Genomic DNA, 12,350 nt, shown 5'->3' on the forward strand with positions numbered 1-12,350 from the left:
CGGGGTGAACGCTGGCGGGAGAGTGAACTAAAAGTTGAACCTGCGGCACATTCAGGCAGCCTCACACAGGGAGCGCCTCAGAGGATATTTCAGGAATAGGCAGAGGAGAGACTCCCCTCTCCTGGAGAGGGATGGATGAGAGCTTTTTCTTGGCACCCCATGCTTCTACTTCTGGGCTGTAATTGAAAGGGTTTAGCTTGAGCTGTGAAGCTGCAGAGGGGTGTATTTTTCTCCCCCTTCTTCTTTCGCTCTCTTTCGCTGTCTCTGCCTCCCTCTCTCCTCCTCCTCCGGCACTGAGATTGGCATTGAGGTGCAACAGGAAAGAGCCCAAGGCTAATGCCCTCTAAAAGCTTTTTAAAATCCCGTCACTCTCCCCAGACCCATTTATGTGCTTTTTTATGTGTACATCGTGTCACGTGACTGCACCTCCCATTCCCATAGATCTCAGTGCTGTCAGTGGTGGGGATAGTGTGTGTGTGTGTGTGTGTGTGTGTGTGTGTGTGTGTGTGTGTGTGTGGGGGGGGGGGGGTGTCACCAGTGGGCAGCTTTTGTTTTTCTAAGCTCCAGTTTACCTTAGAGCAACATCGGGCACCTTCTCTTTGAGAGATAAAAGAGAATCCAACTCTATATATATTTTACAGTGGTTGGGTCTTGAATGGAACCCACAACGAATACAGAACTGAATACGGTCTTGCAGCCCAGGACAATAATAGAGGACCAGCTAATGAAGGCCACTGCAAGGGTTTTCTCAAATACTGGGAACAACTTTGCCACATAATTGTTAATTTTACCCCTAATATTCACAGTAGGGAGGCATGTTTATTAAATGTTAATAAACTCCAAATTAATGTAACTCAGCCACAGATATGCCATAATCCAGGTTGCAGATGGCCAACTATCAGGCTGCGTTTGAATCTATGTAACAGCATTGATTGACTCTTTGAGTTGTTGGCCACGATAGATGTCAGTTACTTTTAGGAATCAGGATCAAGGAATCAAGTGTTTAGGTTATATACCATAACCAAATTATTTTGAGCATTTCAATTCCTTATTTTCAATCACTGCACGTGCTCACTATAGCCTACTATGATGTTGTTATTCCTGTCTGCCAGACAGTGCCCACACACACACACACATATATTCCACATGCTGTGGTGATAGCTTGAGCTGCCGAGCTGACAAGAATGCTGAAAGTGAGTTCTAAATTTGGGTGTATTTTACTCAAGAAAAAGATGACGGCACACTAGAATACTTTTAAAATCCAACTGACTTTCCATTCACTTTTCTGTCCTTAACCAACTCAAACTACAGGATCAGAGATTTGTCCAAACTCCAGTTGTAAAAATCAATCACATTTGTTCGGCTTAAATGGTTAGTTTTATCACAACTCTTGTAAATTAAAGCATATAATGTAATGCTCTATAGCTTGCTAGTCAAGCTTTCAAATAGTTAGTAGCGATTGTGATCTAAGCATAAGAAAAATCTGTGACATCACAATAACATCACAATAAATTCAACATCACTTTAAAGAACACAGTACTTATTTTTCTCCTGGCTATTATTATTTGATAACAATTAATAACAATTCTTTGGAACAATTCCAAAGAATCTTCAGCAGAATTGGAATTTGCAAATTTCACACGATACCCAACCCTAGTTGTTGGCCCAATTTCAGCTCAGTGAATAAAGAGTGAAAAGAATTCCTCTCCTGGGAACTTAAAAATAAATGCATTATAGGTAAAATGTTCTACGCTTCCCCCAATTCTAGTCTGGTGAGAATATTGCACAATGCATTGTGGTCTAAGACGGGCTCCTTATTACGTGCATCAGTGATTTTTTTTCTGCCTCCATTGTTATTGCTGCTATGTGCCTGTGGGTCCCCTGTGGGTTTACTGTAATCAGTGTGTGCGCATATGGTCCCCATATTTTTACCTTCCACCTCGCTAACGAAGGCTGTGTTTTGGACCAGGAGCAAACTAAAACTAACACTGGGCAATATGTCTAAAAAGTTATATTAGAATATATTAAAGTATGCCTGTTCTTATCTTCTATTGATTGTCATACATTTTCAAGATATTAACAAATTCACTACCATTCAAGTGATATGACAAGGATTATTTTATAAGCCCCCGCTACCATTGACGAGATATGACAGATTTTGAATTTATTTAATTTTATTAAACATTGCGATGGTGCGCATCTGCTCTAAAAAAAACTGATCCTGTTTGAACCGGAAACTGTAAGTAGGCGGGATAAACAAAACGAATCTCTATTGATTCCCATGTAAAATTTTGCAGGAAAACGCCCAATTCTCTGTTTCCTGATCCTGCCTAGCGTCCGCAGTATAAACTAGAACTGCACTCTGTGGAGATGCCAACTTGCCTCATGCGCACAAGTAGGCCATGTATGGCCTACTTGTGCGCCAGCAGAACGTGCCATGAGGTGCGCTCACATCTGGCATCACCACTGGCGATGTCAGTGACATCACCAGGAATGCTGGTCCCTCATTGGCTGTTAATGATGACGTTGCCAGAAATGCTGGTCCCTGATTGGGCTACGGGCTTAAACAGACACTGACATACGTACATACGCAGCCGAACGCAGTTCTTGCACGCTCTGCTGGCGCAAGTAACAATGCTAACTAGTTAGTTAGCTTGTATCTCTGGAACTGTTCGATGGATTGGTCTTTTGTCATCAGTGCGGTGTGCGTGTGGATCGTGCACAATCTACTGGATCTTACTTAAGATGGATATCTAATATGACGGACCCGGACCCAACTGGATCCGTGAACATTTTTTAAATCTGAGGTCCCGACCCAAGCAGTACCGAGAGATCTCCTGCCCTAGTACGACCGGCATAGAACCATGAAATACCAGACCCGGACCTGGACGAAACCTGAGGTTTTATTGGTAATTTCACTGTTTATTCCCGAGACCTTTGACAGACTCCCGAGCCTGGTCTGGGTCGGACCCCAGCTTACCCGACCTATCTCCAGAATGGGGCACAATTATTTTATCACTTAGTGACTGCACCTTTCAATAGAATGGAACATTTTCATTTCAAGGACCCTATAACTCTGTTCAAATGGAAACCCCAAGGAACCCTGAGGGTCTCATGACCCCACTTTTAGAACTACTGGAATAGAATGAGTGGGCGCAGCGTTGATCTGAATGAAAGAGTGTACAGTTTAATGTCTTGCCATCTCAGAGAGGACAGATCAGCCAGCACTAGCAGCATTTGCATCAAATTGAGTAAATTCCTATCAATTAATCCATAGTCCTAATAATTAACAACCCTGTTCTGAATAATGGAGGTAAAAGAGGGAGGGGGTGGGATTATTTATTTATTTTCATTCACTGATCTTGTTTTCCCCCCCCGACTATCAGAGACACCAACCCAACCAGTGGAGATGGTGGAGTTGGGGAACGGTGAGGAACCAGAAGAGGACAAGCCCTCTTCCCCTCTGGTCCAGAGCCCTCCAGCCGTGGAACCGGCAGGACCATCTGTCCAAGCGAGCAGAGAAGTCAAAAGCAGGTTAGAGACATACTGAACTTAACCTGAACCAGGTCTGGTGGAACAGTGTAAATCAGGGTTCCCCAATTAGTTTTCCCCAAGGGCCGAATTATGTCTAGGGTACCAAGCTGAGGGCCACAACATTGCAGGGGGCGACGGTGCCGTTCCGGCTACTCCAGCGACAGTTTTCGTCGTTGTCGGGTGAAAATCTTGTATGTCCAAAACCATTTGTTTTGAATTTATCATTTTAAAAATGATTTAAACTAGTGAAAACAGCCGATCTACAAGCACACAACGCCTCGCACCTGTGTGCTTGTAGATCTGCTGTTTTCACTACTTTTGTGCGACGGCTTTGTATGATTTGCGAAAGAACGTACAAATTTGGAGATACGAGATTTCCACCCGACAACGACGATATACTAGTGTTGTTGCTGCTCTTATACCACCATTATTACTGTGGTTGGTGGGGGCCAGACCGTAGCCTCCCGCAGGCTGCAAATGGCCCGCCTATTGAGGAACCCTGGTGTAAATAGATGAAGGCAAGTTGACGAAGCTGTGTTTTACATGGACACACGAATAAGCACATTAGTGTGCTTATTTGTGTTTCCATGTCTTGGAGTGTTCGAAGCCTAACTTGCTTCTTTCATGCACATGCATGATGCAGCCTGTTTGTGTCAACAAAATGGAGTCATCAGCTGGTAGCAGTAGCGCACACTTCCCAGGTGCCACTCTGTTAAAGGTTGTAATCAATCTGCCGTCCTGACTTGCGCTATCGACGGTGGTGATGGAGGGCAGGCCGGCAGCATCTCCAGGGATCTTATTAACAGGGCCATCTCCTCCCTTAGAAACCTGATAAATATTTACTGCCTGCTTTATTTCTCTCAACTTTCCAGCGCCTCATGCCGTCTTTGTTCTCATTCACTGGTCCACACCATAGCAAGTGCAGATTGATGGATTGATTCATTGATTGATTGAAGTATGTGCCCAGGCTGCTTTGCCTTGTTTACTGTTAGTATTTTGGCAGGTGGTTGTTGATGGCTGCAGAGCAGCAAAATGCAATTTTGGATGCCTATTTAGTTTAGTAAACCTAGGACACAAATGAAAGCACTATGCCTGTGCCCATATGTATGGTCCCAATGCAATGACACGTTGGCCTTAATTAGTAATTACAATATATAGAATATATGTTTCATATACATAATGCATATTCAGTTTACAATATGAGAATGAGCACAATATCTACATTGGTATTATTTTATATTTTATATGTATTAGACTGATATGACTCTGCCAGTGAGTTAAGCCGACATCATAGTCGCCTGGGCGGTGGAAGGCTTTACACCGCGGTGTAGTCTTTTCGAGTCTTTTTGAGTCATGAAACTACAACGTTACATCATTCCTCGCGGTGGAGAGCTTTCCACCGCGAGTCCCAACACATCTCTCTGTTTTTACTATCAGACAGACAGGCTCTACACCTCGTTCACTGATTGGTCAATCTAGACTAGTCAGTCACGGTGAATAGGACTCCACCGTGGCGTACTATGATGTCCTGCACTTATTTTCTGACTTGAGGTGGAAAGCTTTCCACCGGTGGATAGCTCTCCACCGTACACTCTGATACGGGCTTAACTGTACACAACAGTGACGCCATGGAGACGCCATTTTCGCCATTGAAATTTGATTATAGAAAATGTACCCCCATTGATTCCAGATGGAGACCCAAATGCATTTGGGTCTCTATCCGGAATCAATGGGGGTGAATCTATTGTAATCAAATTTGTTGTCTGAGGAATTTTGACAAAAAACCCAAAATATTATTGCACTCAGGTCTCCATGGCGTGAGTAATCAATAGAAAAAACTAAGTAATTTTGGGGTTGAACTACTCCTTTAATCAATCAAGTCAAGTCATTAAATAATAAGAGGCACCTTCAAAATGGTAGAGTGAATTGAAAACCGTTGGGGAGTGTTAACAGTGAATTCGGATGAATGAAGAATATATACTGTAGTAACTAAAATGAATATAACTCTCATATTCAGTCAGTAAAGTATCAGTCAGTGATTCAAGCAGCTACTGCTCATGTGACATCTCTGTTTTAATCAGCTGAGTGCTTTAGCCATAAACATTTTAGTCTCTGCGCTGGCCAGCAAGCTATTGCTGCGTTGTGGGCTTCATTGTATCTGAAAAGGTTATTTTGTGTGTGTAGATCTATAATGATTGTGTGTGTGTGTGTGTGTGTGTGTGTGTGTGTGTGTGTGTGTGTGTGAGTGTGAGTGAGTGTGAGTGTGAGTGACATATTTCTGCCTATGCCTAACGGTGTATTCTGTTGGTACATTGGGTAAAAGCCATGGGTACAAGGGGTAACTAACTGGCAGTGGAGGACTCCATGTCTCCCCCTAAGATTCTTCTTCTTATCAGACCTCTAGGTCATTAAAGAGCCATTTCACTAATGTTATTTAAGGGATAGGCCTTCATTTTCCCATACATCTGGTGTACAGAGTCCCTCTGTTTTTATGGAAGTTTTTTCTCCAGAGAGGGGACGGGGGAACAGCCTAGGAGCCCCTGGGCTCTGTCTCCCCATAGGATCCCACTTTAACAGGCCTCTGTTAGAATGGGATCCTATAGGGAGACACTTATTCTGTAGGGGGACACGGAGCCCCCCAGGTACCCTGGGGGCACCTGGGGTAGGAAGCTCACAACAACAGCAGAATAAACAGTTTGACATTGGCAGATAAGATTTGTCAAATTATTCATGGGTGCAATCCACATACTCGGCTGCACTGTTCATCCCACAAATGCATTTTCCCTACAAGTGGGGCACCATTTAACACATTCTCCGCCAAGGACGTATATATGTGTCAAATCAAATCCAACATTTTTCTACAGACCATAACTAAAGCACGGATAATCGTGAGAAAATGTGTGAAACATTTGGGCAGTGGTTCTTCCTTGGTCTCCAGGGAATGCATGCAAAGTTTCACACTGATCGGTTCAATGGTGCCAGAGATTCTCTGCTTACAGAAATCTGCTTGTTTTGTGGCCGATTTGAAAGATGTAGAGTGGCATTTCTTCCTTGGCCTAGTGGGAATGTTCGTCCAAAGTTTCACAGTAATGGGACACTGCATTCATGATTTGAGGCATTTTGTTCATAACCGGGCCACTCCTGCAAACGACCTGGATGGAATATGAAATGTCAGACAGCTCCGTCTTGATCACATGACTATAGAGGTAATGTGTACTGATTTGCGTGATCAAAAAACATCGTCTTCCTGGTGGTGATAACAGGCCGATGTGAGAGGTTTGGGGTAGAGGTTTTTACTTGGCCTCCAATGAGTTCGGTCTGGCGGAGACAATAAACAGGCTTTTCAACGGTATAAAGGTTATTGCCAAGAAGCATTCTTACAATAGAGAAATAATTGTCAAAACACAACTTTTTCTGCTATGTGTGATATACAGTATATCAGGGGTTAACACTAAGATCTCAGAGGCACTTGCACATTGGGCAAGTGCAGGTCATTTTCTACTTGCCCAAAGGTCATGCCCACTTGCCCGAAAATAAATCGTCCATTAGAAAATGATGAGTAACATTTGAATTATTTCAAACCAGCACTTGCCCGGTCGGGCAACCTTAAAGCAAACTTCACTTGCCCAAAGGTTTTATTTACCTGCCGGGGCAGGTGGGCAAGCCTTAGTCTCAAATCAATGCCTGGTATATGCTGTAAATCACAGTTTAAATTGTTATCGCAAAATATTTACTAGAGAATATCACTTTGTTTTTATTTTTATTTTTTCATACCGTGCAGCCCTAGACATAATTCACTGTGACATGCATGGCACTGTAACAAGTCACATTAGGTATATATATGTATAATTAAAGATCCATCCCTCGCTCTGTTTCAGCGAGCGTCTGTGTGCCTTCTGTTACTGTGGTGGCCGCAGCCTGCTGGGTCAGGGGGATCTGCAAGTGTTCGACATCAGGCCCGAGCTTGGCCCTCTCCTCAGCCACACGGGCAAAGGAGATTCAACGAGCAACAGCAAGGCCACCGAGAACAGCAGCGGCGGTGACAAAACCACTCAGCCAAATGTGGCCGAAGAGGCCACCTCAGGACAGAGGGGCAAGCTAAAGTAAGTGGGGCTGGCTGGTGCTACCTTCACAGCGAGTGGAGGGTAGCTAAAGTAAGTGGGGCTGGCTGGTGCTACCTTCACAGCGAGTGGAGGGTAGCGGTCAGCGATGGCCTGGATCAGTAAAATCATCTGCGATAGCCTCTGTGGTCAGTTAATAAGCTGCATGAAATCTGCTTGCTCAGTGGCTTCTTGCATTATTCTGCCTCCTCATATAGGCAGGGCATAAGATAAGATACGGTAAGATAAACCTTTATTGATCCCCTTGGGGAAATTCAGACACTTCAGTCAAGTGTACATAAGGGGGAAATTAACAATGTGATGCTGCAATGTAAATGGAAGGGGAAGTGTTTATCTGATTTTAATTTAGAAAATACTCGACGGTGTGCGATGAATGCACGTTATGCTTATATCACTTAAAATTCGGAATTGAAATGAATGTGAACATATTTAAGGACACCGATCTTTAGATTTCTATGTAGATATTGTTCAGCATACAGTACTTTTACTTTGATGTTACAGAATATGAGTTTACGGGCTTATGGAGTTTTTGGTTTGAATTGATACTTTGTTTTTCTGAAGCATCAAAGAATCAAGATTCTTGAAATCAGTGTTGGATGATGTTTTATTCATTCTTAGATCACAGACGAAAAGACAAACAAAATGACGAAAATAATTATTTTTCTTTCTTTGAGCAACCTTTTTCTCGAAAAGATTTGACAGGCATCCTGTTGACAAATCATGTGTAACAGACACATTTTCAATTATTGTCTACCTTACCAAGTTAAATTATTTTTAACCTGTGTTTACACAAGGATGTGTTATCACTTAAAACTCCTATCATAAGAACTAAAAACTAAAAAAGACATCATTAATAGATGACATTCTAGTTCCAGTAACCATTTACCAGGTTCTTTTCATAGCCAATTTGCACCATCATTTCAACTCCCAGTTCATTTTACATTGTGCTAATGTGTTTTTTTTTTCTTCATCTGAGATTAATTCTTAACTCTCAAGGGCTAAATGTATCACTATTTTCCTTGCCGGTTGAATTAACGCCCACACACAAATTCACAGGCCGGCATTTCCACTCTGCACACTGGCTAAATGGCTGCCCTGACTTTAACAGGCCACATTAGCAATCTACACTTGGAGGCTAAATTAGCACTTGGCCGTAGCAGCCTTATGCCTGCTGTGGTCCCCAGGCCCCAGGAAAGCCACACAGGGCAGAGGGTACACGTGAGGCTTGCTTGTGCGTGTGTGTGCACCGTGCCAGCAAAAAGGACCCTCCCTGGACTTCTTTTTGGACAGGAGCCTAATTTGTTTCAGTTCTTTAGAGCCAATAGAGCATCTCCCTGGGGTTCCTGTGACGTAATGTGCAGTGACAGCAGTACAGGTCTGGCAGCGTGCCAAGCCAACTAGTCATTGTTGTGTTGGAACTTTGTGATTGGTCACTGAGACCGGCCCTTGACTGTGCCATACAGAGAAATAGAAAGTATGTGTGTGGGGCTGGGGGGGGGGGGGGGGGTATCGATAGGGCTGTCACAATTATTTCATAATCGTCTAATCGCAATTATTTTGCATAATCGTCATAATCATTTCCATGTTGAGAAATGTTAATATAGTTTCAAACACTTTCAAAAAGTAGTGGAATGTAATTTTAGTAGAAAGTTGTCAAATATGTCAGTAATTTCTTTGTGTATTTAGGTTATGTGTCATATCTGCCATGTGCAACTTCAAAGCCTAAAAGCCAAACAGAAATGTAATTATCTACGACACAAACACAATTAAATCTTTAATCGCAATTATTTGAGTGACAATTAATCGTCATGTAAAATGTCATATCGTGACAGCCCTAGTGGGCGTGATGATTACATAATATTGCTGTTAAAACTAATATAGCTGTTTATAAAAAGGCTGCAGTTGACAGCCATGACGAGGCCATATGTCACCACGACACCGTCGTGGTCCCAGGAACTGGTCTCTTGGTTTTGGCCATTGGTTTGTTTACTGGAAGCAGGGTCCCTTTTAAATGCTAATTTCTCCCCTCCACATTTTCCGCATTGCTTTGCAGCTCAGCAGCGCAAAAGCCAGAGCCTCAGAGAAACACTTCCTTTTCAGCAGAGTTTATGAGACAGAACAGCCAGCCTCTTGTGTGAATGCCAAATAAGATGGCCTTCCTCCTCCTCCAATCATCTTTCTCTACGCTCTACCATTCTCCCCACCCGACCCGCTCACTCTGTTATCATCTCTCATCATTGTAAAATGACATTTCTCTCATGTACTTTCATCCCGTCATGTTTTTTGATCTTCCGCACCTTGTTTCCATTGATGACCTCTTTTTCTTGATTCTTCTGTCTTTATTCCAGTGGGTCTGAGAACCATGGGGAAGAGCCAGACCCAGCCAGTCGCTTCTGGGATGAGCTTTCTCATGTCGGCCTCCCTCAAGACCTTGACGTCCAGGCTCTCTTTGAGTCAGGTAAGCTTTGTCAAATTTTTCACAGTTCTGAGGAAGCTTGGCTACTTCCATGGAATCTTTGTGAATGTTCTTTTTCTGTGAAAGTTTTGTATAATGATGTGTCTGTGTTGATACATAGTGACACATTTGGCTGTGATGTTTAATTCCAGTTCTTGGCCATGACCACTTCTGTTTGTCTTGTAATTGCAGGGCAATGCTGGGCGCATCAGAGTTGCGCGTTGTGGTCTGAGGGTGTGTGTGAGGGCGAGGGACAATCGTTGCTTAATGTGGACAGAGCCATTGACTCAGGGAGCACAAAGGTGAGTCAGGGGAGCGCAGCCACAGGCTAATAGGAGTTAACTTGGGCTGTAATGTTTTGGGGCAGCAGGGAGGGTCTGCTTCAGCGATGCAGAGAAAAGCTGATGGATCAGGCTGGCTGGTAAAGGTCGGCCCTGGCAGCGTGGATCTCTCAGCTGTGAAATGGAAAAGGTCACGCCACTCAACGGGGGCTGTGCTCTCATGGCAGCTTAGCTCCTAGTGTTAACAGCGGCACAGCTCACAGCTCCCTGATTGTGTTTGCACCCCCTGGTCTGCAAAACCATCAGCAAGTCTTCTACTTAATCTCCAGAGTGGCTATTAGAGTGTGCTTGTAGAACTGAGCAAGTTTGAATGCAAAGATGCCCTCATGAGGGTCCAGAGAGCATTACCTTCACTAGGCTCCAATGTAGTGTAATGATAATTTCAATAGTTTTGATCAAGAACTGAGAGTGTGGGCCTGAGTCAGGTATACAGGCAATGTATGCTTGACTTCAAGTGGTTTCACGTGAACAGTGCTCTGGCTTTTGAACTGATGAAACATTAAAATATTCAAAACAGAATTTAATTTCAAATCCCTCTTTCACTTTGTCTCCATAGCACTGTGCATACTGTAAGCGCCTTGGAGCATCCATTAAGTGCTGTGCTGACGGATGTACTCAACTCTACCATTACCCCTGTGCGGGGGCAGCGGGGACTTTTCAGGATGTCAGGAGTGTCTCCCTCCTCTGTCCAGAACACATTGAATTGGCTATTCACAGATGTAAGTACACTGCAATTGAATACTTTACTTTTATTATGGATTCCTATTAGCACTTGGCTATTGTTCCTGGGGTCCATTACACCCAAATACACATCATACACAACAACATACTACAGGTACAGTACAAAGACAATTGTTCACCTACAAAAGTTAAGAAATACATTTCATAAATTGTTTACAATATTGTACATTTCATGATAAAAACGAGAAAAGGGTTACAAGGAATACACTTTATGACTTTGGAATATTACACAAATAAATTGATAATGTAGTTATCATTATAAATTGAAGCAGTGAGGTGTTATATTAGCTCAACAGAATGATGTACAAATGTTGCCAATAAAGCTTTTCATTGTCAAAAATGACGGACCAGAACTCTACTAATGGAAACGTAAGATTTGTTCCGAGACCCAATTGGTTAAGAGATTTTTTTTTTCTCCAAATGACGGAACCGAACCATTTCTTTTAAATACTGATACTGATCTGGAGTACGGATCTTGTCTGATCCACTTGGGTACTGTCTGGTACTTCATGCAGGTGCACCGGACCGTGAAGATCTCTAGTTGCCATGTCCTATTTTAAACTATTCTCCCTCTGTTCAGTTGCAGATGATGTTAACTGCGCGCTGTGTGATAGCCCGGGTGACATCATGGACCAGCTTTTCTGTACCAGTTGTGGACAGCATTACCATGGGATGTGCCTGGATATGGCCGTGACCCCTCTAAGAAGGGCAGGGTGGCAGTGCCCCGAGTGCAAAATCTGCCTGACGTGCAAGTGAGTCACCTGGCCTGACCGGCCCACTCAATCTGCCCTAATCCTAATCTCCAACACTGAAAGTTGTAGTCCGCTCATAGGTTGTCTGTTACCTTCACTCCTCCTCCTACTTCTTCTCTGCGGCCGCCAGCCATGGTGCAGACTTGTCAGTTTGTTTACCTCCTCTGTGGTTTGTGGAGAGCAAACCGGATGTTATGCCCTGAAGCCCAACTCTCTAACCCTCTGACCCTCTATAAACAACACGGCTGCTACAGCTACACCAGCCTGGAGACATCCACTATAGCCTGCTCCCCACTACAAGGCCAAACAGGCCGAGCAAGTGCTCATTATTCAATTCGCATATTTTCCCCCTGCATAACATTATTTTGTTGTCTTGTGTCGATAATAAAAAAAGAATGTACTGTAT

At 43.4% G+C, this 12,350-nt stretch overlaps 1 protein-coding gene across 4 annotated transcripts in view; it reads left to right on the forward strand.

The window, feature by feature from the left end:
• LOC308285753 (histone-lysine N-methyltransferase 2C-like) overlaps positions 1–12,350 on the forward strand; it is a 102,110-nt gene that overhangs the window by 18,801 nt on the left and 70,959 nt on the right. For all 4 annotated transcript variants that reach the window (XM_080726604.1, XM_080726606.1, XM_080726607.1 and 1 more), the window contains exons 4-9: positions 3,387–3,534; positions 7,413–7,637; positions 10,004–10,113; positions 10,303–10,412; positions 11,008–11,170; positions 11,773–11,944. In XM_080726604.1, the coding sequence (XP_080582730.1) occupies positions 3,387–3,534; positions 7,413–7,637; positions 10,004–10,113; positions 10,303–10,412; positions 11,008–11,170; positions 11,773–11,944 (928 nt within the window). The remainder of the gene's footprint in view (positions 1–3,386; positions 3,535–7,412; positions 7,638–10,003; positions 10,114–10,302; positions 10,413–11,007; positions 11,171–11,772; positions 11,945–12,350) is intronic.

The sequence above is a fragment of the Nannobrachium achirus genome (assembly GCF_963921795.1).
Source record: "Nannobrachium achirus genome assembly, chromosome: 5".
Lineage (NCBI taxonomy): Eukaryota > Metazoa > Chordata > Actinopteri > Myctophiformes > Myctophidae > Nannobrachium > Nannobrachium achirus.